A 23,880-nucleotide genomic window follows, 5' to 3' on the forward strand; every position below is an offset into this window, starting at 1 on the left:
ATAACACACTGTTCAAAGAGATGTGTCAACTGTCTCAGTATAGCCTCTGCCAAGTAGAGTAACTTGGCTGGGATGGTGTCTGTCTACAGTCTCTCTTTTTTAAATCCTTCTATTGTGAAAAGGATGAAAATCTGACTATTTCCCAATGCGTTCTGTCTCGAAAGCTAGGCACTGGCAGAATTACACCAGCTGACAGCAGAAATGTCAGATTTTCACATATTGCTCCTCACACACGGCACAATGTGACTGATTTAAAACGGTCAAAGTTGCCCTTTAAACCTCTGGTGCCATGCTGAGCATGCCTTCAAAAGTGTCCTCAAAGCTTTCTTATCCTTTGTCTCAATAAACACAAACTATACAAACATTTGGACTGCCTACAACTATACTAAAACAAAAACCCCAAAATAGCTTGGTTGACCCTTTTATAGCTATTGAGGAGTTCTTCAATAGTGGACATGACTGAAGAGGAGACAAGTGGGGGACGTTAACCTTTAGAAGTCGTCATGGTGGCGTCACTGTTGTGTTTCAGAGAACCAAGCCTTTGTACACAACTATGGTGATTCCTACGCACAAGCCTTCACAGCAAGCAAGCAAATCACACACATACGCACGCACACACACACACACACACACACACACACGCACACACACTTATTCCGTAGCACTCATTCTTTCCTTCTCCCACCCCACAAACAAACTGTTTATGCATGTTACCCATCACACAAATTCATTTTCTCTCTCAGTGTCCTCTGCACTCCCACCCCCACACACACAGAATATGAAACAATCATATACACACACACATACATTCCCACGCGTCCTCTCATAATAGCCCCAGTCAGAAGGCCATCTGTGCTCTGTGGCGTTGGTAACTTTGTTGTGATGGATAATAATCCCCTCTGTGTGTGAGCAGCAAGAGATTAGCATGATGCTTACCTTGCAAATAGTCAGCCAGATCTCCACCATTGCAGTACTGAGGAGGAAAAAACACAACGTAATCACTCTCATTGATTCTATCAGGAACACTGTGTGTGACCAGAATCACACAGGATTAACAAGATTATGCCGACAGCAAAAGTTGTGTTTGAGGGTGCATGTGTGTGTGTGTGTGTGTGTGTGTGTGTGTGTGTGTGTGTGTGTGTGTGTGTGTGTGTGTGTGTGTGTGTGTGTGTGTACGAGAGAGCGTGCGACGCGTGCATGTATGCGTGCATGTGTCTCTATATCTGTGTATAATATAATGCCAGGTTCATCAATTACTCTAACAAAAGGATGTAGCTGTATTGCTCCTGACAACCTCTGAGAGAGAGACTGCAAGAAAAGAAGGATGGGGAGAGTGCAGAGAGAGCATTTTGGCAATGCGCTGGCTAAGGCCCACTATGGTGAAGGCTTGTAGCCAGGCCAGGCTTAAAGCACAGACTTTGGGGGCTGCAGTTCAGGGTACGGGGGGGGGGGGGGGGGGGGGGGGGTTACAGCTGCTGAACTAGCTGTAAAACGGTGCCGAAACAGGTCAGCAGCACTCCTCACCCCGCTGGGGAAGCACATTTTTTGAGCAGCATCCCCCGCTGTCGAAGGTCTGTCCCAGGGGCCACCGAACCAGGTCGTAGCCCCGGGCACCACAAAGGGTTAATCCGGCCCTTCTTATAGCTTAATACATTAACTTCCTAGTTCCTACATGCCATTAGTGTATTGATTAGAGTTCAAACCGTGCCTGCTATGTCACAACAACATTTCAGAACATTTTCCCCGACAAACATTTACCCTTCAATGCTGACAGGAAATATTATCTTGTTCAAATAAACAAAATGTATTTTTTTTTTTTTTGCTTTATTGCAGTTGCTGCTGAAAGGGAAACGAATCCTACAGAACACCATCTAGAACAGTATTGTGTTCCCCTGCTGTTCTCGTTAGAAGCAGACCATTCATATGATACTTATATTAACCTCTGAGACTGAGTAAGACAAGCCCTTTGCATGAAGCAGAACCATCAAGAGCTGGTGGACACATTATCTGTGTTAGCATGTCCGCTAACAACCCCCATGTCTCGTTGTACTTTCTCTCCTTAGTTCGTGCTCCAGGTTGCTCAGGTTAACTCTATAAAGATTTATTTAAGGTTCTGAGGCCAAACACTTGGTATTAATCACAATGTTGGGTCATCTCAAGAATCAAATCATCAATTAAAAACCAACTATGATTAATGTAATTATTTTTCTTTCCTGGATGCATTTGAACCCTTTTAACCACAGAAATGTTCACAAATATACAAGTTTTCTTTTTTTTAATAGCTAAATTAGCCAATGCAACATGATGTGAGCTTGTAGATATTTTTGCAATTTTTTGAAAGTTTCTTTAAGTAAAAAATACTGCTTAAGTGGTTAACACTCCATTCTCTTTAAACTCTCAGATTATAGGTTGGGCACACATGTAATTATTCTTAGCTTGGTGTCATTGTAAAGCTTTCCAAAGGCTTAAATAAAGGTTTCCTGAAATTGACTGAAATACCAGCCGGGGAAAGGAAGGCTGGTATCTCACTCTTAAATGGGCATATATCAACATGCCCAACTCGAGCTTGGTTTCCTGCCAACAGTTTTGATGAAAACGCTAAGTAAATGTGCTCATGTGTGGAAACGTTCTACCTGTGACTACAGCACTCCGTCCCACATGTTGGTTTAATCAAGTCATGATTTTACTCCATTAAAATGAGTTTCTCCCATTACCCGGTCAGAACATCTTCCAGTCCCTGCTTGGGTCCCAACCCACTGGTTGAGACACTCTGACCTGGAGCACCCAACCCTCTGAATAGTTTTTCATTCGTGGTGGGCAAGCTCAGATAAAAACAATGGACAATGTCATTACACATTAACACAGCTCTGGGTCAAGGTAACCTGGTCCCATGGCACTTGACACTCAAGCATGCACGCGCGCAGGCACGCACGCACACACAGATCCCAAACGGGTTATAATATCAACAGGTGGTGCGTGTTTGAGAGGTTGAGACATTAATATACAGTGAAGCAATAAGCACAAATAGGTCAAACAAACATCTAGGCATTGCTTTCGGAGAACGGTGTTCTTAGAAAATAGTGTGTGTGGGGGTGGGGGGGGGGGGGTATTTGGAAACTGGGAAACTTGAGGAGCTGGTACAGTTTGTTTTCAATGCTGCAGGCAGTTTGTGGTGTTGTGAAACTATAGCAGAGACAAAGGGAGACAGAGAAAGAGTGTCTGGGAGTTAGAAGAAAAGGAAAGCAGGAGAGTGTGCCAAGGGACATCACAGTTGGAACATTAAGAAAGGAGATAGGGAGAGTGAGACAAGAGAAGACAGACACTCTCCTCCTCTGTGAGACAAGCAGGATGGTAAAACACATGGCCATGCATCAAAGGATTGAGAAAACATTTAATGTCTGACTGCACATGTTTCATAAGTCATGCTCCTGCACTCACCTCCATGACCAGGAACACAGAGTTAGGGGTTTCCTGGAAGAGAACAGAGAACAGAATCAGTTAGGGCCATTAATCACATAAAACGTCTCACATCCACCCTACCACAACAACAGGAACTGCCCTGCAGCTCAAACCGCAGTCAGAAAACGGTCATTCTGAAATCCACGTGGCTTCCAGCCAACATTAAGATGTAACACAATCTCAGTGGGGTGGTTTGTTTATGAGGACTGTGGCCGGGGTCCATGTGTTGTGCCAATCTGTCTTTTTAGTGGACTAGATATCTGCAAAAAGGTCGGAATTTTCTGCATTGCCAACTGCCAATTCATGCCTTCTTGCCTTCACGCACAGAGAAAACAGACACAAAAGCCGCCTCGTGAACCCTGGAGCCGTAGCGCAAACAGGCAGCCTGCGGAAAGCGCACCAACACTGGTTTTGGAAATGTTGCAACAACGATATTTCAGTGCCTAAAGAAGCCTGTTTGTGACTTTCTTTGGTATGAGAGTATGTGTTTAGAATACTGGGGTTCAGAGAATCATGGCAAAACAGGAACAGGTACATTGTCAACGCTGAGATGCTGGAACAGAGCCAAGTTATGCAAGCACATGCTACTTGCCTCAACGTGTGTGTGTGTGTGTGTGTGTGTGTGTGTGTGTGTGTGTGTGTGTGTGTGTGTGTGTGTGTGTGTGTGTGTGTGTCCAGCAGACATAACATCTGTTGGTGTGTGAGCAGGCCGGGGTGACAGTATAAGTCATCAATGACACACTGATCTATCAGCTATGGTAGCAGGTGCAGTCTGACTATTTTCCATATGCATATGTACGGTATGCGTGTGTGTGTGTGTGTGTGTGTGTGTGTGTGTGTGTGTGTGTGTGTGTGTGTCTGTGTGTCTGTGTGTCTGTGTCTGTGTCTGTGTGTGTGTGTGTGTGTGTGTGTGTGTGTGTGTGTGTGTGTGTGTGTGTGTGTGTGTGTGTGTGTGTGTGTGTGTGTCTCTTAATACAATTATACTATGCGATGTGAGAGTGTGGTCTAGCCAACACGAACTCGGGACTCCTGGATCGCTAACCTCCACACTCTCCTATCTAACATCAGGGTCTTGAGCTCTACAGTGTTGTTAGCTAAGCTGCCGCGCCGCAGACAGTGCCTCTACGTAGGTGGTGCGCTTCTTGCCTTTCCTGGCTTTGCCCTGGGTTGGCCCCCGTGTCAGTTTGCTTGCCTTTAGTACTGGGTGCCTGACCCCAGTGCCCTACCAGCCTCAAATATACTATACCGTATACTATATACCTATGTGTTGGACCCGGCGACCTGCATGTTGTGTGTGTCTGTGTGTGAAGTGTCAAGTTGAGGTATCGGTGGCAGATCAGGTACCACACCATGTGCATCATGTTCCTCAATATCACTAATCGCAAATCTCCACCTGTAGGACTACAAATCCCAGCAGTCCCTGGAGGCAGCCTGATTCCTGCTCATAGCGCGGCACCGCTAGCTTGTATATCTGCTATTTTTGAATAGCCAAAGTATAAAAAATGACTGTGATGCTATATTCACACATTTTGCTGGGGACCCCCTGGAACCCCCTCAAGGACCCCTGGGGGTCCCCGGACCCCACTTTGAGAACCAATGATTTACACTACAGTACATTCATCACATACGCTCCTGAGAGTTTCCAAATACATCAACAGTACCAGCTACACCGAGATATCATAGGTCCTGTCTTTAATTGAATAATAACCTACTTGATTGAGTGTTTTTTTTTGCTTATTTTCTTGCTGCTGTACCGTCTTTGACTTCTAAAATGACCAAATGTCCCCTCTGAGATTATATAATCTTGGAGAGAACATACCATGTCCAAATCCACAACATAGCATCACCAGTAACTACGGCACAATAGTCATTTGTAAGGGCTTCTGTTTTTCTTTTAGTACAGCAGCTTGACAGGCACGACCAAATGCCAAGGGCCTACAAGCGTTCATTCAGAAATGTCAGCTGTTTCCTGTCATGTGACCTGTTACCCAGGCCCACGAGGCCTGAACCAGAACCACTCATTGGCTGGTATGCAGCTCCATCCTGTCCAATCCCATTGATGGAAGGACAGTAATGGGATGTGGGAATCGATGAGGCACACTGTGATGGTTTGGTTGCTGCTTTATGGGGGATGGGCAAGCTGAAAGCACAGCCTGCCATTATCCGCTCTGAGGTGTGTGTGTGTGTGTGTGTGTGTGTGTGTGTGTGTGTGTGTGTGTGTGTGTGTGTGTGTGTGTGTGTGTGTGTGTGTGTGTGTGTGTGTGTGTGTGTGTGTGTGTGTGTGTGGAGGGGGGTTGTTGTGGTGGGTGGGTGGGTAAGCATGCTGGGGCCAGTGAGAAAGCCATTACATAAGAGGGATGTGTTCAGCAGTCCAATGTGGGGGGAAGGGAAAAGTCAGCACTGGTCAGACTGGACGAGATACCCTAGTTGTGTCACATGCCATGCCTCCCCCCGTACACTATGTCTCACACCCACCCATCCACACAAACACACACAGACCCCTTGAAAGCATGAGGACTCAGGTTTGAATCCGACCCATGACTTTTCTTGAATGTCTCGTATTTTTCCGTCCTTGGTTTCCTGTCTGTCCTTTCATTACAGTGTCACTCAAAAGGTTTTGTAGATGTCTGTCGTTGGAAATACCACTACTGAGAAATGCAAGCACACCCGATACTTCTAGGAAGAACTGCTACCCAACCGGGGTGGAGAAAACACGTCTATTTCATTCAGTTGGGTTTATTTGGGACTTGTTGTTGTCCTCAGTCTCCGTGGTGGTGTTGTTCATTTGGCTTTGTTGCTCTAATGGCATATGCACGAGAAGCATTTTAAGAGGCAGGTGGTACAACAAGCATACAGGCCCTTCTTTGTGTAGGCTCAGCAGCAGTGGAGCAGGTGTGAAAGTAACGGAACTGATTCTAGAACTGTTTACTGTACATGAGAGAACGTTGGCTTAACTCACGCAGAGGTTAGTATCACAGTACAGCATTCACACCTCTGTTATATAACGTTGCCAAATCAACAGGACTTTGGACATGGCTTGACTGGCATACTGCCAAACACAGCCAGAGTCAAAAACAAGTCTTTCACAACAGAAACACTATACATATATACTCCATTTGCCACCATGAACCCTTCATGGAGACACAGTTGCACGCACGCACGGCCCGCACGCACACACGCGCACACACACACGCGCACACACACACACACACTTTTGGTTCCATTTATAAACCATTTAACAATTTGACTGCTTGTCACCCTTTAAAGGGTTTTGAATGCAACACTAAATGGTTGGTGGTCTGGTATGATCGCGTTATTGTTGGTTTTTGAAGCTTGCTTGATTTTGAATGGCAGCCTTTGAGCACTGAGGCAAATCAACAGTATTCCTGTGCACTAATTACATCACATGAGAAATGGTTGGGGATGGGGGTGTAGACCTTAGGGAATAGGAGTGGAAGAGACCAGTGTGTTTGTGTACATGTGTGCAGCTATGTGGTCGGGGGATGGGGAAGATAATCTCAACGTCTTGTTGTTTGGGGGCTTTGACGTAACAGCGACATGTGATACTACTAGACATACTCGTCATTCCATGTTCGTAGGAGGTTAAAGGTTCAAGGTTCAAGCCAAGGTGGTCTTTACTGTTACATCTTGTGTACCGGTACATAATAGTAACATGTATTTCCGTTCAAAAGAAATTAAATCAATGTATACACCACGCATATATATACACAATGTATATACAAAGTACACAGATGTACACAAAAACAAGAAAAAAAGAACTAGTGGAGGGAAAACAGGGTGGGTGGATGTGATGTTTGTCAGACAGATAGTCTGGGTCAACATCAGGGCACAGAGGGAACATCCTGTTGCATTTGTTTCATTTTGCTTTGTTGTGGGTGTGGCAGTAGCACAAGTACAGTACACACGCATGCACGCACGAGAACACACAAACACAGACAGGATGCTTGTGCATTTAGGAGTGCCTGGCCACAGGGGTGCGAGGTTTCCCAAGTGTGTGTGTGTGTGTGTGTGTGTGTGTGTGTGTGTGTGTGTGTGTGTGTGTGTGTGTGTGTGTGTGTGTGTGTGTGTGTGCGTGCGTGCGTGCGTGCATGTGTGTGTAAACACATCAAGACACATCTCAAACAGATCAGTCAGATGATGTCTTTATGGTGCCCAAGTCTTCTTGCAAAAGAGATTTTTAGTCTCAGTAAAATGTTACGTTTTTTAAATAAGGTTTAACTACATCAACATAAAGAGGACCCTGCTCTGGACATAAGGAACACATTTTTGGCCCCTTGAATATTTGTGTGCATGTATGTATATATATGTGTGTGTGTGTGTGTGTGTGTGTGTGTGTGTGTGTGTGTGTGTGTGTGTGTGTGTGTGTGTGTGTGTGTGTGTGTGTGTGTGTGTGTGTGTGTGTGTGTGTGTGTGTGTTTCTCTAGACTCATGTCTTTAATAGACGTTAAGGGCAGAAAGCCAACACACAACTATGCAATGAGTTTTCTAGGAAAATTCACTGAGCCAACCCCTCCTCCTGAAAAGACCCAAGAACAACTACCAGCCCCCTCTCTCTCTCTCTCTCTCTCTCTCTCTCTCTCTCTCTCCCTCTCCCTCTCTCTCCCTACAGTATGTCAATCCCCTGCCCCCACATGCTCTCTAAGAAATGAGATGGGACACGTGTGCACGTGTGTGCGCGCACAGACACACAAAAGAGGCCCTCTCTCCAGACTAGAACACAGTGTTCCATTGGAGGAGGTTCAGGCTTTGTTTTGGAAGCTCAGACCCATGCGACTACCCTTACACACCCCATGACTCCACAGCTTCATAAACAAACCTCAGCTCCCTCCCGCCCTCCTCTCTCTTCCTCTCTGTGACGTTCTGTTTTCCTGACATCAAGTTTCCTCATCATGTGTCTTATCTCTTCTCCAATTTCGGACGGCACCAATACTCTCTTAGTATAACCTCATAGAGGAACATTCACGGGCATCCAAGACTCTCAGCCATATCGTGCGATATCTTTGCAAGCAGATCTTTGCAAAAATCTATTTAATGTGCATGCACCAGACTCCTTTCTCTGCAGTGCTTTGCAGTTGTGTAAAGTAACTTTACATTTTTAAAGTACATTTAATCAAGTACTGTACTTAAGTACAATTTTGAGGTAATTTTACTTTACTGGAGTATTTCCATTTTTTAGTACTTTATCTTCTACTCCACTACATCTCAGAGGCAAATATTATACTTTTACTCCACCACAATTATTTGAAAACTTAAGTTACAAGTTACTTTGTAGATTTTGATTATTATTACAAAACATACATTACCCACTTTAGCCCTATATACATTTCAGCCATTTGAAAATAGCCGATCTACAAGCTCACAATGTGTGAGCTTGTAGATCTGCTATTTTATTTTGTATATATATTTTCTATAGATTTTTAAAGATTTTATACATTTGAAAACTTGTGAAATGGGACATTCTGCACGATGAGTACTTTCTACTTTTGTTATACCAATACTTTTGTACTTTTACTCAAGCTAATTTTGAATTCCGGACTTTTGCTAGTAACAGAGTATTTCTACATGTAACAGAGTACATTTTCCACCACTGGTGCTTTGCCTAATGGCTACATGTATGAGGTGTCTGGGTTGTGTGCAGTGAGGGCTGTATATGAAGACACTGAGAGAGCAGAGAGCCAGGGAGCCCTAGAAACTCGACACCCTATGATTACAGCCCTCTACCTCGCACCACTTTGTCTTGCTCACAGCTCCATGGCTCCATGAAGAAAGAGTGACGTAGCCCACTGCGCAGGACTGTGATTAACATGCTAATGTTAATAAGCAGAGCTCCTCAGTAGCACGCACAGCACCGGGAATAAGAGGCTGTAATCTCTCCATTGACACAGACCAGTGTTGCCAGATTTTTACGAGAGAAATAAGCAACCAGGTCTATGAAAACAAAGGAGGCGACTAGGCCACATGAGCACTTCAAACCTACACGTCGGCTATTTGACAATAGCCGATCTACAAGCTCACAAACGCGTTGCGAATTGCGATGCGCTGTGAGCTTGTAGATCTGCTATTTATTTTTTTATCTTGAGGGGAAAAAAATGATAAGTGTGAAATATTGTTGAGACATTTTATCAACACAAATCTGGTACGGGGGTCCCTGGCACAAATTAATTTCAGATGGGGCTCCGTGGACAAATACACGTTAAATTGGGGGTTCTTGACATGAAAATGTTTGAGAACCACTGGTTTAAACAATAAAAAGGAAAAAAATGGAAGCAAGCCCAAATAAGCAACTACACTTTAGAAACAAGCCAAAAAAAAACGAAACCCGCGACTACCAATATTTACAAGCAACTTTACAGAAAAACATGCCCAAAGTTATAAGCGGACATGGCAACACTGAGACTGACTCCTTTTATTGACTTGTACATGTACAGCCATTCTGAGTGCAATTTCAACCGAGAGGTTGCTTTTCGTTGGAGAGGTTGTTTTTCGTTGTTTGTCTCTGTGGTAATTCACATAAAACAAGGGTTAGGTTAAGAGCCTGTTTCCAGATGTGTCTGGGAAGCTTCAGCGCTTCACTTTCATCCCCATCTTAATGAATGCTGGTGTTTCCACCAGCAGGGCGTAAAGTGGTCTTTTACACTTTGACTTTGGTTGGGATCTTCTAGAATGGCGAAGCCAAACTAAGTTGATGATCTTTGTGTTTGTACTTAGTTATTGAAAAACTTTCTCAAGGCACCTTGATGCCCTACCTATAGAGTCTCTAGGGGACCTAAACTAACACAAACTGTTGTGTGGTGAGACGGTGAGTCAACTGTAATCATAGATTTAGGCAGGGGTGTGCTGTGTATTTCTTAGCTAGTGGAGCTCTACGTCGCGCGTACATGCCAAGGGGCAAGGCTGAGATATTTACTATGAGGCCAACCCGGATGTTTAGTAAATGTCCAGCGAGAGGCGCTGTTTCACCCGTGCCGACCTGTGAGTTCAGAAAGAATTTATTTTAACGCAAGCCGATGGGTTTTTACCAACTTTCAGACTCGATTTTCTTACTGTAATAAAAATTGTCATAAATTCTATATGCTTCCAGTCGCTAGTTTAAAGTCTCCTTTCAATCATCAGGATATGCGTTTTGCTAAATTATGGTTCTATTTATTATAAAATTGACGATAAAGTAGGCTATTCTCTAGGAGGGGCGGGATGATTTGATTGACACGCTACACAACCAATATTATTCATTCCCCGCCCCCCGCTCTTGATTGACAAGTTACCCAACCAATAATGGTCTGAACTCATTCTGACGCGTAGTGAAAGATGGCGGACCCACAGTCTGCAGCAAAGGATTCATTTTCGGTCTGTAGAAAGCAGCGGAGGGGGTTTGTCCATCTCATTTATACAGTCTATGGTACATGCACACGTGAGCGATCGCCGATTGAAATAACCTCTTTAATATGTAGGCCTATTTATTAACCCACAATATACTGTATATCCATTGCATTTACCTTGCAGGCGACACCTCTGTAATTTAATTAGTTCATGAATCCATCAGCCACTGTTATCCATAATCCAAATCTTATGACTGCTCCAGACAGAACATCTGACACCTACAGTAGGACTGCTTCAGACGGGAACATTTGACACCTACAGTAGACTACTTAGCAAGTCACACCATTGATATGCATCCACCCAGGTCGGTCATTCCTGTTAATTGAAGTCATTCCTGTTCATTGGAGCCTAGTGGAGCGCACCGGCAGCCCACCCCTGGATTTAGGTATGGGTGTCCTGACCAACTTTCAAAAAGATGAAATTTTGGTTTGCCTAGGACTTTTTTCCACATAGCAGGTTACAGATGTGTTCTCACCTTTGATCACTGTGATCACTTATTTGAAGTGTCAATATAGCACATAGCATAATTCAGGTGTTGTTATTGACATAATTATGTTTCTGTTTTCACACAACTGCACAACTAAAATGTGATTTGATCGAGTGTTACAAGATGGCAAACTGGCTAACCAAAACGAATGCTAATTACTGAGCTGTGAAGTCAAAATGATAACATAAGTTTGCAAAATTAACTGTATACGAACCTACAGCCCTTGACTACAATATTTTTGTGCATTGAGCAACAAATGAAATGCAGAGGCATCAGATACAGCCCAGATTTTTGTCAATGTAGGGTACAAAACTGTGCTGAGAGACGCAGGCTCTGGCTCTAAGCTACACAGCAGGCTAGTTGTGAAAGCGCAAGATGAGGAGTTAATGCATTATGTAGAGGTGTGAAGCTGAGCTTGCTTCTATAGTGAACCTAAATCACACGCACAAAAGGCCATGTGTAGAGCTACTCAGTGTTAACAAAGTAGTTACACCAACACTATGACGACATTGTGTGACTACGTTAGTCACTACATATAGTACTGGCCTATATTATATGAGTGTGTGAACAACACACAGAGCAAAGTCAACGGTACGCCGTACGTGTAAAAATGGTAAATGGTGTATAGTGCATTAATGTGGCGCCTTTCTCCAAAGTGCTTTACAATGTGCATTACATTCACACATTGTGTGTGTCAGTTATTGATCCGTTTTTTAAAATATTTATAATCACATGTTGTTATCCACAGCAGTATGTGTGTGTCTAGCCTGCTGCCAACAACAATGCAATCCCTGCGTGGTGTATGTTTGCAGGGGTGCACTGGTCGCTTCACGCGACACCACGGCGTGGTGTCAGCATTTTCTTCGCACACAGGTACGGTACGGATGTGCACGCGAGTGCACGCTAGAACGCGTCCCCCTCGATTCCTGAGCCAAGTACCCAAATGGCTACTAGTACTTTGCATAACAGGTTTACAAGTGAGTGTGCAAATGCATCCTCACACTCCTCACATACACGGTATTAGCAACATAGCCTTTTGGCTTCAGTAGTTGCTGCTGCCAGTATCCTATCTGCACGCAGCAATGCCTCAGCCACCGTCGAAGAAGAGAATGATCCTCGTGCAAAGCAAACGTTTACTTTCAGCTCCTATAATTCAAAGTATTCCTTGAGAAGATTTACAAAGACTAAAACGAAAGTTAAAAACTAGTCATTTCCTATACAAACATGTTTCTTACTATGTATGCGGCTATACGCTACATTAAGGTAAAATAAAATGCGTGCAATGTGCGTGTGACATTATTAAAATAGCGCTCCGTCAATAAATGAAAAAATCACCATTACACCCCTGAATGTTTGTACATATGCTGACGAAGAGTTCAAGTCACAGCTCCCACCTTCCCAAAGGTCTCTCTCTCGCTCTCTCAGCCTCCTCTCAGGCTTCTACTGCTACATCATCCTGCCCTTTTCAAACAAGCCACCATCGACTGATGCCAATGGGTACAGAGACAGCCCTGTGGTGTAAACTGGAGCCCACACCACCTCCAGTTACAGACAGAGGACAGAAAGGTTTATAACAATGCCTATCCACTCTTAAATAGGTGACCCACTTCCTGTCTCACTGGACAAGAGCTGTGAAGAAGCCGAGCTGAATGAGTAGGAGAAAGGTCACCGGGCCCCAAGCATGCATGGTGGAAAACCCAATGCCCTAAACCCTTAGTCACACTTCATCCAAAGGAATGAGGTCACAAGCAGCTGCTGCACTCTTCCAAATTCAGCACATGTGACCAAAGTGGACCATGCTTGTCCACACCACCATGTTTTGTCATAGTTCTTGAAGAGATCAGTACTCAGCTAGCCTTGGATTTCAACCATAGTTTTGTAGGTAGCAACGTGGCAGGGCCTAACCGGCATCAAAAGACTAGATTCACTAAGGGTTTGGGCTGCTTAAACCCCCCTTTTACTTCCTGTTGGGATTTACAAAAGGCAATGTGGGTAAAAAGCAAAAAAATATGCGACGAAAAGAAACATACATGAAAGTGAGCGCAGGACAGGGGATGAAAGACAGAGAAATCTAAGCTAAAACCTCTGCTAGTTAGAGAATGAATATACACAGCATCACAAACAAACACTGCTTCCAACAACAAGAGAGAATGGAGAGAACGAGAGTCAGGGAGAAGCCACAGGCTCAAACAGCACTTTTAGTGTCAGCAGCAAAAAAAAAAGAGGAAAAAAACTAAACAAAACAAAAACAGCACAAGGAGCCGAGGAGACCAAACCACTGCATCACTCTCTGTGTGTGTGTGTGTGTGTGTGTGTGTGTGTGTGTGTGTGTGTGTGTGTGTGTGTGTGTGTGTGTGTGTGTGTGTGTCTTTCTCTGTGCTCCATGTCCAGCTAAAGCAATGGCCTCTCCTGGCTTGTGTTACAGACAGTGTCAAAGTGACAGCTGCTGTTTCACTTCATGATGATGAAGATTCTGATATACACACACAGTACACTCCCTGAACGACCCTACATTAGTATCACATGGCCGTCCTGCCTCTATATGAGGCGATGACATCAGCAGCACTGATGCAGTGATGGAAGGAGGAGGACTGGATGGTGTGACCAGCAAGGTCCCTGGGAGAGGCTTACGCAAACACAGGAAGTATTTCCACTTCAAGGGTGCTCTCTCAATCTCTGTTGCTAACTTGATCTCTTCTTGTTGGGTGGATGGATACCTAGCTTTAAGGGGATTTTATCTATGGGGATAAATGCTGGACTGAAAATTAAAACAAGAAATGTCTGAAATGTTTGCTGATGATTACTTTTTTAGACGAAAATAATCCATATTTTCAGGCAGAATTGGCTTTTAAAGAGCAGTATGCACTGCTGACAAAAGGAATGCACTGAAAACTAATTGCACACTTTGTTAAATATTACCAGTGGAATGCATGCCATTAAACACGGTATGTTGTGGTTTTAACACATGCTAATAATGGAACCCATGCTCTCCAATCGAAATAGAGAGGAAGTGAGCTGTGCTGAACCAGGCTTATCAGAGACACTGATGTCATTCTATGTTTTTGAAGTTATTTTTAAGTCATCACTGATCACTGTTGGTCACAATGGAGAGCGACAGGAGAGGGCACACAGAATGTTGCACAGGCCCTGAGCTGGACTCAAACCCACGTTTATAACCCATGTTTATATGGTTAGCACACTAACATTAACAGTTTGAGCTAAAGGGGACGCCACAGCCCACAGGGTGTGCTTATACAGCTTCACCAGGTGAGAAGACTGGTGCAGAATCTTTAACAGTACTGTTAAGACTCAGCATTGTGTTCTTGTGTGGCAAGGTTTTACAGAAATCACAAGTGATTTACTTAGGTCCAGCTCTGAAGCCAGGTTGATACTACTGACACTACTGACTGATATACTGCAGCAAGGCCCAGTTGTTCTTCTAAAAGCCCTGGCCCCTGACACACTGAAAGTGTTTTGGACGTGTCTGGATGTGAAAATATTTGTTCAAACGATGCGATTACAAACAAATACGTGACTTGACGTGAAGTTGCTCAATCACCGCGAATGAGGTGAACGGGGTGACACGAATGAAGCGTTTCGATGCTTTAGTATCTTCACTACTTAAACACTAGCACACACTGCAAGCGACTTAAGAGGGTATCCATAACCTTCAAGTTGCAATTCATTCCATTGACAAGCACAACCCTTGTCATGAGCTAGAAAATCCTATTGTATTTAAACTCAACGATTAAATAGTGCACCTCTACGGACAGCTTGGGTTATCCTCTTTGTCTCTGGAAGCTTTGGTTTAGAAAAGAAATCACTGTTGTCATGCTGTGAGCAACTTTCTGACAATAAACTCAGTGAATTGACACTGAAGTGTTGAAGTGTTCTTCTTCTTTTGTTGTATTTTACACCCGCGTTACGTGTGTGTGTGTGTGTGTGTGTGTGTGTGTGTGTGTGTGTGTGTGTGTGTGTATTATTACCCAGATAGTGAGCTGAAAGCCAAAACAAGTCGTTTAGGGGAGCATGTTTTGCTTATCACCTGTTTTTAAATGGCAGTATGGCACATGCGCAGGATGTTGAGTGATGTAAAACGAGCATTCCGGCCAAACGACTGCTTTGAATTTCATCTCACAAGCTGGCGATAATGAGAGTACAGCAAAAGAATAAGAACACAGATTTTTGTGAAACAAAGGTTTGCATAATTAAAAAAAAAGAGAAAAAAGAGAGCGAGGTCGCACAGCTCCTAGCCACGATGCAGAAATTCGTTTTAATATGAAACCAACGTTTCGACCTTACAAAGAGGTCTTCTTTTTGTAAGGTCGAAACGTTGGTGTCAGCACCTCAGCACTACCGGTGTGTGCCCTTCCAGCCTGTTTTGTTAAACAAAGGCTTGCAGACACACAGAGGATAATCCAAACTGTCCGCAGAGGTCAGGTGAGTTTATCATCACTGAATACAATCAGATAGGCCTTTTCTATCTCATGAAGAGCGCTGTCATTGGAAGGAAGTTAGAGGTTTATGTTTACCCTCAAATCACTTGTGGCTAAACACTACCGAAGACAATATCTCAGCTTCTCTGCATTGTTACAAGTGCAGCGCAGTGGTCACATACTGCCAACCTGCTAAATTTACCATGAGAGCAATCCATCCTTCATTACAGTGATGATAATGATGATCGTTGTAGACAGAAACTGATGGAGTAATGGAGGTAAAGCAGTGTGTGCTGGACTTAGCCAGTCACATGCTCTCATGTGAGCACACTGTTATGTAATGGACCTGGAGGTTACGCTCCATAGCCTAGCTACTAGTGCTCAGAGCTAATATTTGTACTGCAAATAGTTTAGAAAGTCTGGAAATGATTTTGAAAGCTCCATTACGTAAACTGCTGTAAGGTGTCCTGCTGAATCTAAAAAAAGTATACATGGTATTGTACGTATTTTACTGAATATGTCTGAATTGATAAGTGGACATTTTCTGAATGGCAGGGGGAAAATAATAACAATAATAATAAACTTTACTTGTTTAGAACCATAGTGACAATGTTCATTTATTGGTGTGTGCCAATAACAAAGTGGAAATGTGAGTACTTTGTCCTCCATTGATTTGAAATTTTGTGTGTTTGATGTGCTACCCTTTTGTGATTTTTTCAATTCCTATTTGTGATACAATGGCTCAGGAGGTAAAGCAGTTATCCGGGAACTGGAAGGTTCCTGGTTTGAACCCTGCTCCTTCTGGCATCATATTGAAGTGTCCTTGAGCAATAAACCACTAACTGCTCCCTGTACATGGCTGTCTAATGTGAATGTGTGTGAATGGGAACCTGAGACGGCCAGCACTATCGGTGACATTCAGGTTCACAGCAGATGGAAAGCAACTCAACAGGTGACCGGAGGGTTTGCTGTTAGTAATGAACGTGCTTTTTTCCCCCTGAGACATGCTCCATACATACTGGGGCAAAGAAAGGCAGTGGTCACTCTTGCCAGAATGGCAGATTGAGATAAGTACCTATACAGTAACAAATAGTCATGGTGGACACATACTTGATCTCTATTCATCAACCTTCCCTTGATGGGTTTTCTGAGCTAGGATGCTCTGCTGGACAATATGCAGAGTTTCTCTATATTTCTATATACATAATATCGTTGCTGTCCGGCAGAAAACAGCTAACTTCATTTTGACGCTTTTGCATTTTTTCCATAAATCAGGGCCATTGAACACCCTTTACGTCTGTGTGTTTGTTGGTAAAAAAAAATATTGAACCAATGAAAAGCATTAAAAAGCACTTCTGACAAAACCAGCTAACTCCATTGGATCCTCAGTTGACTCCAGGCTCCACCCCCTTTTGACCTCCAACCTCATTGTGAGCTTGGAGGTCCATTCAGCTGTTCTAATCAATGATGAACAAAACCTCCTAACTCCACTTTTTTTTTTTCATTTCCTGGAAAATTAACATTTTGGAGTTATCTGGTTTCTGCCGAACAGCAGAGATATATTGGTTGCTTGCTTGTCTTACAAGTCATGTGTACATGCAGACCTGTACATAGAAATATTTATATATGAACAGTATTCAACATTAGCTGCAGAAAAAACAAGAACATACCTGGACATCGTAAAGTGCCACGATGTTTTCGTGTTGAAGTTCCTAGGTAAAGAAAATAATAAATGCATTAGCATGCAGCACAATTAATATTGATATTTCTTATTATTGTTTTGTTTTTAAGAGAGAAGGGTTTACTTTATTTCAAATTTAATTTAAGGAAAAAAATGCCCTTATAAATACATCTAAATATCTATATTTTAGATAGTAGAGTAGTTAACTGGGGGCAGACAGGGGGGGGATACAACATTCATAATTACTGTGCAAGATGCTGGGAATCATCTGTACATGTGGTGGGACAGTGCACTGTGCCCGTGAGGGTTGTAAATCTAGTTGCTATCCGGTCAGCTACTGGCTATTAATTGATTTCTAAGAAGCGAGTCATGGCCATATTCTTTCTTGGCACTCACTGAACCAAGGCCCACGCCAAATTATTCCTCAAGTACATCTGAGAGATAAGCAAGGTGCCATTAAGTGTCACTGATCACCTTCAGGATTTTGATTTCTTTGCCAAGGAGGATCTGGGACTTGGAGAGATTCTTCTTGTTAATGCTCTTGATGGCCACCTCCCAATCGGTCTTCTGCACAGGACAGAAAGATGAGGGACAGAGAGAGACAGAGAGAGGGAACGAAGAAAGATGGGAGCAATTAGTTAAAATGCCTTCTAGTAGTTCTTAATACGACCTTGATTTAATGCCAGGTGTGTGAGTGTGGGTGTGTGTGTGTGTGTGTGTGTGTGTGTGTGTGTGTGTGTGTGTGTGTGTGTGTGTGTGTGTGTGTGTGTGTGTCAACAAGGCTATAGCAACATTGTTAGCATCATTGTGTGAGAAGGCTGAGAGGACAGGGGAAATCTTAGATGTTTCAATGACACAATAATACACTTTCAAGCTCACACCGGCTCATCCCATCACCGCTGAATGACCAGTGAAAGAACAAGACACTCAAATGACAGCTAGAATGAGAGGCTGTGACCTGCTCATGCTAAACTAAAGGCAATGTGGAGGTCTAATTTCTACCCAGGTTGAGATAATGTTTCTCTACACAGACACACAAGCCCCCTGGAGGGTTCGAGTTCATATGAGCTGAACCGCTCTTGATGCATCAGCTGCCAAATGTCCAACATTTGAAGACAAATAAACTCATGAGTACTAAATTGTTCATTTCATTTGCCCTTAAGCTAGAGTGAAAAAGAGAGAATTAGAGACAGAATAAAAAAAAAAAATGACAGAAAGAGAGAGACAGAGGAATGACAACTGAAGTGGGTAACGCTCCCGTTGGCATGAAAATTCTAGAGCAGGAGAATCTCTGAATAAAATCGAGGCTTTCCAAATGAATCTAGGTTAATAGGAGATGTACTTGTTCTGCGCTTGCACACTCTGCCTCTGGCATGGCACTGACACGAAATCAAGAGTGTGTGTGTGTTCCTGTAGTAGCCTACACTGCAGGCTCTACCCATCCCAAACTGACTAAAGACGCACTAAAATGTGACTGCATAGTGCAGGAAAATATATAACATTTTACAATACGATGCATGTACAGTAGTATGTTAACGAACGCTCAAAGTCAAGATATAACTATTCTTACTGCATCTTTCGGTGTAAGGGAAAGTAGGTCTAATCGACCAATATCATCAGGCATATCATATAACACGTCTGAACATTGTTGAATTGCACTTGCATAACAAGGACAGCTCAGAGAAAACATGGCAACACTTACATTATGGAGTATCGACAGGTCAACATTTCAATGTGAAGCCTGTTGTATTGTGAATTTATTTGGGACATATCTTAAGTGGGCCTGATACGATGCTGACTGTGTGTGTGTGGGGGCAGAGTTTTGTGAGTAATCAGATCAAGCTAATGATTCCATGGCATGCCACCAGGACTTCATAATGGACAGTTCAGGAGTGCAGAGTAAGCAGTTTGTGGGTGCAGAAGACGTCCGGTCACAAATGGGAGGAGGACTTTCCAGAATAACACATGATCTCATTGTGAATCATATGAGATTATGGTGGCGTGAGCAACAAATACCTCAGCCTCATCAGCAGCACTCTGGTATCAACATGCTGACTGAAGTTATGATAAAAAGACAACCAGGCTGGACAGGGTACTGTACTAGCATACAGGTTGCTCACTTTGGTATTCTAGAGGAGAGCTACCAGTTACATAGTTACAAAGTGAGGATAGGCTACTGGCAGAGTCTAAGCAGGACATTTATGCCAACCCAGACTTAAGTTAATTTAACCACACTAACTCAGGCATTCCTATTTTGGATTACTTAAAAAAATAATGTATAGGCCGGGTCTTTATTAGGGAATGGATAGTACTTTTTCTTTTTTTTTAATAATAAGGTTACTACTGGAACGAATATTACACTTTTTCCTGCAAGGCTTGTGTCAATAGATCATGAGATTCATGACCAGTAGTAGCAAATGCATAGTCAAAACAAGGTATTCAATTAGGGATGTAGCAATGTTGTTGTTATTATGATATCGCAATAACAAAAATGTCTCAACGTTATCATGGGCCTCTCAATGTTATCGTGGCCTGAGTAATACATTTTCAGTTTGGGAGTTAAATGCCAACATATCTGGATTAAACACTAACAGAAATACCTAGCCTTGATTCAGTATAGTAGCATATAACCTGTAAGAGATTCCTGCTTAAAGGCTGAAGTGATCAAAGGCCAGTGTCACAAGCAGAGTTGACAGTAACCTCTGTCCTGGCCTCGAACTCCTGCCTCCTCCTAGGAGGAAATTAGCCTATAAATAGAAATGCAGACACAAAGGATATAAATACACCAATCACATGCAGAGTCCATTTTAACATCAGGACAGAGGGGATACATGTTAAATATCACACTTGTATCCATAAAGCTGTCCACTTTGACAGAATAATATAGTGCCTAACTATAGTATTTTTATCAGATAGGGCTTGGCATAATAGACAAATCTGACCAAATAACTCGATATACGAATATGTGTGGATGACACTGCTTTCACAAAATATTTACAAAATAATATTTTTTATAAATAATAATCAGTTCATATTAACTAAGTGGGTAACATTTACACGATGACTTTTGATAAATCATCAGTACTCACTCGGTCCTCTCTTCTCTTATTAATGTATTCATTCATTCATGCATTGTGTGTGTGTGTGTGTGTGTGTGTGTGTGTGTGTGTGTGTGTGTGTGTGTGTGTGTGTGTGTGTGTGTGTGTGTGTGTTTAAAGTCATACAGTTTAACTTGTTCAAATGTAGAATGTGTTTTTGGACAACTTCTCTAAACACTACTAAACCTTTTTATTTGCGAGTGTCTGCCCCTGACACTCATATCAAAATGACATAGGCACTGGAAATGTACCTTAAAAAACAAGAATTATAATAACCAGTAAGTAATATATAATAATGACTAAGTGGGTAAAACACGATGAGACTTTTTCTAAATAATCATAATATATAATAACTAAGAGGCTAAAGTAAAAGAAAACAGCTAGAACAGTTAGCACAGCTAAAAGACAATTATGCTATTTCATGATATCACAATATCCAACATCCCAGATAGATCACTATAATATTGATATTTGCAGAATGCCGAACCCTATCTTGAGACATAATCTCATTTGTCAAAGCCACAAAAACGTATGATTCAGCCCAAGACAATGACTTTAAGGCCACTTATGTAACTTCACTGCTGGATGGATGTTCCATATTAGGTTACTCCCGACATATAGCCTCCGAGTTATACTTAATACTCTGTCGTACATGACACATTGTGAGCATGTAGATCGGCTATTTTCGGTGTGTATACATTAGAATTAAGTCTTCAATATGGGAAAACAGAGAGCCAGAGTCCTGCAGAGAGCCATGTGTGTTATGACAATAATAAAGGCTGTGTAGACTCTACACCGAGTCCATTTGGTTACATGTGCACACTCTCAGAGTTAAATTTACACTGAGGATTTTATGATGTAATATCTGTGTGTCTTTCATTGATGCGGCTCTCATTGAGGAATTCAGCTGTTATCTGATTCACTCAAAGAATATGGGGTGATATGATGATGTCATCACACACACACACACACACACACACACACACACACACACACACACACACACACACACACACACACACACACACACACACACACACACACACACACACACACACACACACACACACACACACACACACACACACACACACACACCTATGCCTCCACTCAACAGCCATATTGCAAGACAGGCATCTAAGGTCACGTCTGCATTTAAGGACAATGAGGTGAGAACTCCCATCCACAGATGGCATGAATCAGAAGAGAGAATATATACTGTACAGTAGGTATATCATATATAACACAGTGGTTACATAATAAGATACCTCCTGTGGTTAAAATAGGTAGAGGAAAAACACTGTCTGTACCCCATCCTCCCACCCAGTACGTCAGTGCTGCTGGGAGTCATTTGAGTCATCCGTTCATGAATGGATGGCTTCTACAGTACCAATAAACTCAGACTCCCAGCCGCATAAGAGTCTGTCTGATGAAATAACAAGCAATGAAATCCACTTGCACAGTCAAAATAACATTAGGTGAATAGCTGAGTCAGTGTTACGATGCTTTAGATGCAGGGTCTATAAATCAGTGGTTCTAAATCTTTTCAGGCCGCGACCCCCCAAAATAATCATATTTGAAACTGGGGACCCCCACCTGACAAGCAGGTGGGGGTCTACAAGCTCACAACTCGCAACGCTATTTTCAAAATTTTTGCCTCAGATTATTTGACAATTTGGCCAATGTTTGACCAGTTTTATATTTTGTTGATTACTTTTGATGCAGTAATGGTCTTTTTTAGGTATTAAAACGTCTTATAAGTCCTTAAATTAGTCACTTCACTGTCATCAGGGGAGTCCCCCAAAATCATGTGGGGACCCCCCAACCCACAGGTTGAGAACCACTGCAGTAAATAACATTGTCATGCAGGAAATAATTTCCCTTTGACTTTTTCAGAACAATGACACCAAAATGTTGCAGTATGACAATGCGATCTGCATCGTCAATGACCCACATGTTCACAGGAAACCTCACTGTTATTCTAACTGAAAGAGAAATGGGGCAAGAGGGGGGGGAGGGGGGGCAATGCAGTTCAGCTGCTATTTACCTTTCTGTGTCTCCCTTTGAAAACAACAGCAAAAGCTCCATGTCCAACCAGGTCTTTCCTGCTGTACTCAAAATCTCCCACAGCTTCCATTGTAGTAAAAGGACAGTCCAATTTATGCCAGGTTTCTCATAAATGGTCCAGGAATGCACCTGAATGTCACACTCTTCTCAACTTCTAAATATAAAGGCTATATACACATACATAATATATAGTATATCTTTTTTTCCTTTGTTGTGCAAAGTGTTCCCTGTCTGTCCTGTTGGAATATTTTCAGTTTATTCCATAACTGGCTGACAAGCACAGCTTCTCATGAACTGTTCTGATATGTTTATTTATTGCTTAAATAATAGATGCAGATGCCATGATATGAGGCTTCTATAGTCAGTCAGTATCAGTCAGCTGAGAGAAACACTGGGATACTGTCTTCTTGCAGCACTGCAATCATACATAGCAGGTGGCTCTAAGCATGGCCAGCCAGGGTCCAAATGTACACAATGTTACAATACAGTGCCAGCTGTCCTTCTCTGGCCCTGTGTGTTCACTACCTGCAAACAGCCCTGTGCTGCATTGGTTCAAAAGGCTCTCGAGAACCAGTGTATTATTATGTCTATCCTAAGCGGGTATATGACTGACAGTCTACATGATGTCAGGTGGATCTGGACATGAACCAAAAGCCCCTACAACACCTGCCGACCAGAGACCACCTCAGCTATCTGACGTTAACCTGACAGTGACATAATGCTGTCGCTGTACTGAGCATCATATTGACCACTAATATCGTTCCTTGCAAACATGCTGCCTGGCATGAACAAACCGATGCTTGTTTACCCGTTAATGTCAGCTGAGTGCGTTGATTTCATTTAACACGCTCACACTCAGGTTAAAACGACGGACTAGACCACTAGTAAACATAGGGCTATAGTGTAAATAATATGGTCGGATCCTCCTGACAAACGGAATTCGTCCTTGTTACAGTTCCTCCTGGGTTATGTCCTCCTCCCAGACGGTCCTCTGTGTTCGGGTCGGGATGTCCAGTTGCCTCCTCTTGGAAACATGAGCGTTTAAATTCCGTGATGTTTCATAACATTTGGTTCTTCTGCGATGTCTCCATCGTACCAACGACGTCTCTCTGATCTGCCATCCGAATCGAATTGTTATTTCCCTTTCGACGCTGTAGTCTTTTATCTTGACGTTTAGATATTATGTTCTTATTGCCGTGATGTGTCCAATCCTCCTTGTTACCAGTGGATAATAAGGACAGAGATCTGACTCAT

The 23,880-nt window shown here is 42.8% G+C and overlaps 1 protein-coding gene across 2 annotated transcripts in view; it reads right to left on the bottom strand.

Annotated features, from left to right (window-relative positions):
* ulk2 (unc-51 like autophagy activating kinase 2) overlaps positions 1 to 23,880 on the bottom strand; it is a 49,664-nt gene extending 25,784 nt beyond the window's left edge. For both annotated transcript variants that reach the window (XM_084064402.1, XM_084064401.1), the window contains exons 1-5: positions 22,607 to 23,880; positions 17,936 to 18,028; positions 17,451 to 17,492; positions 3,439 to 3,471; positions 937 to 973 (exon numbers count right to left, since the gene is read on the bottom strand). In XM_084064402.1, the coding sequence (XP_083920528.1) occupies positions 937 to 973; positions 3,439 to 3,471; positions 17,451 to 17,492; positions 17,936 to 18,028; positions 22,607 to 22,696 (295 nt within the window). In that variant the 5' untranslated portion in view covers positions 22,697 to 23,880. The remainder of the gene's footprint in view (positions 1 to 936; positions 974 to 3,438; positions 3,472 to 17,450; positions 17,493 to 17,935; positions 18,029 to 22,606) is intronic.

This window comes from Gymnoscopelus microlampas, assembly GCF_963454915.1.
Source record: "Gymnoscopelus microlampas genome assembly, chromosome: 8".
NCBI classification, from domain to species: Eukaryota; Metazoa; Chordata; class Actinopteri; order Myctophiformes; family Myctophidae; genus Gymnoscopelus; species Gymnoscopelus microlampas.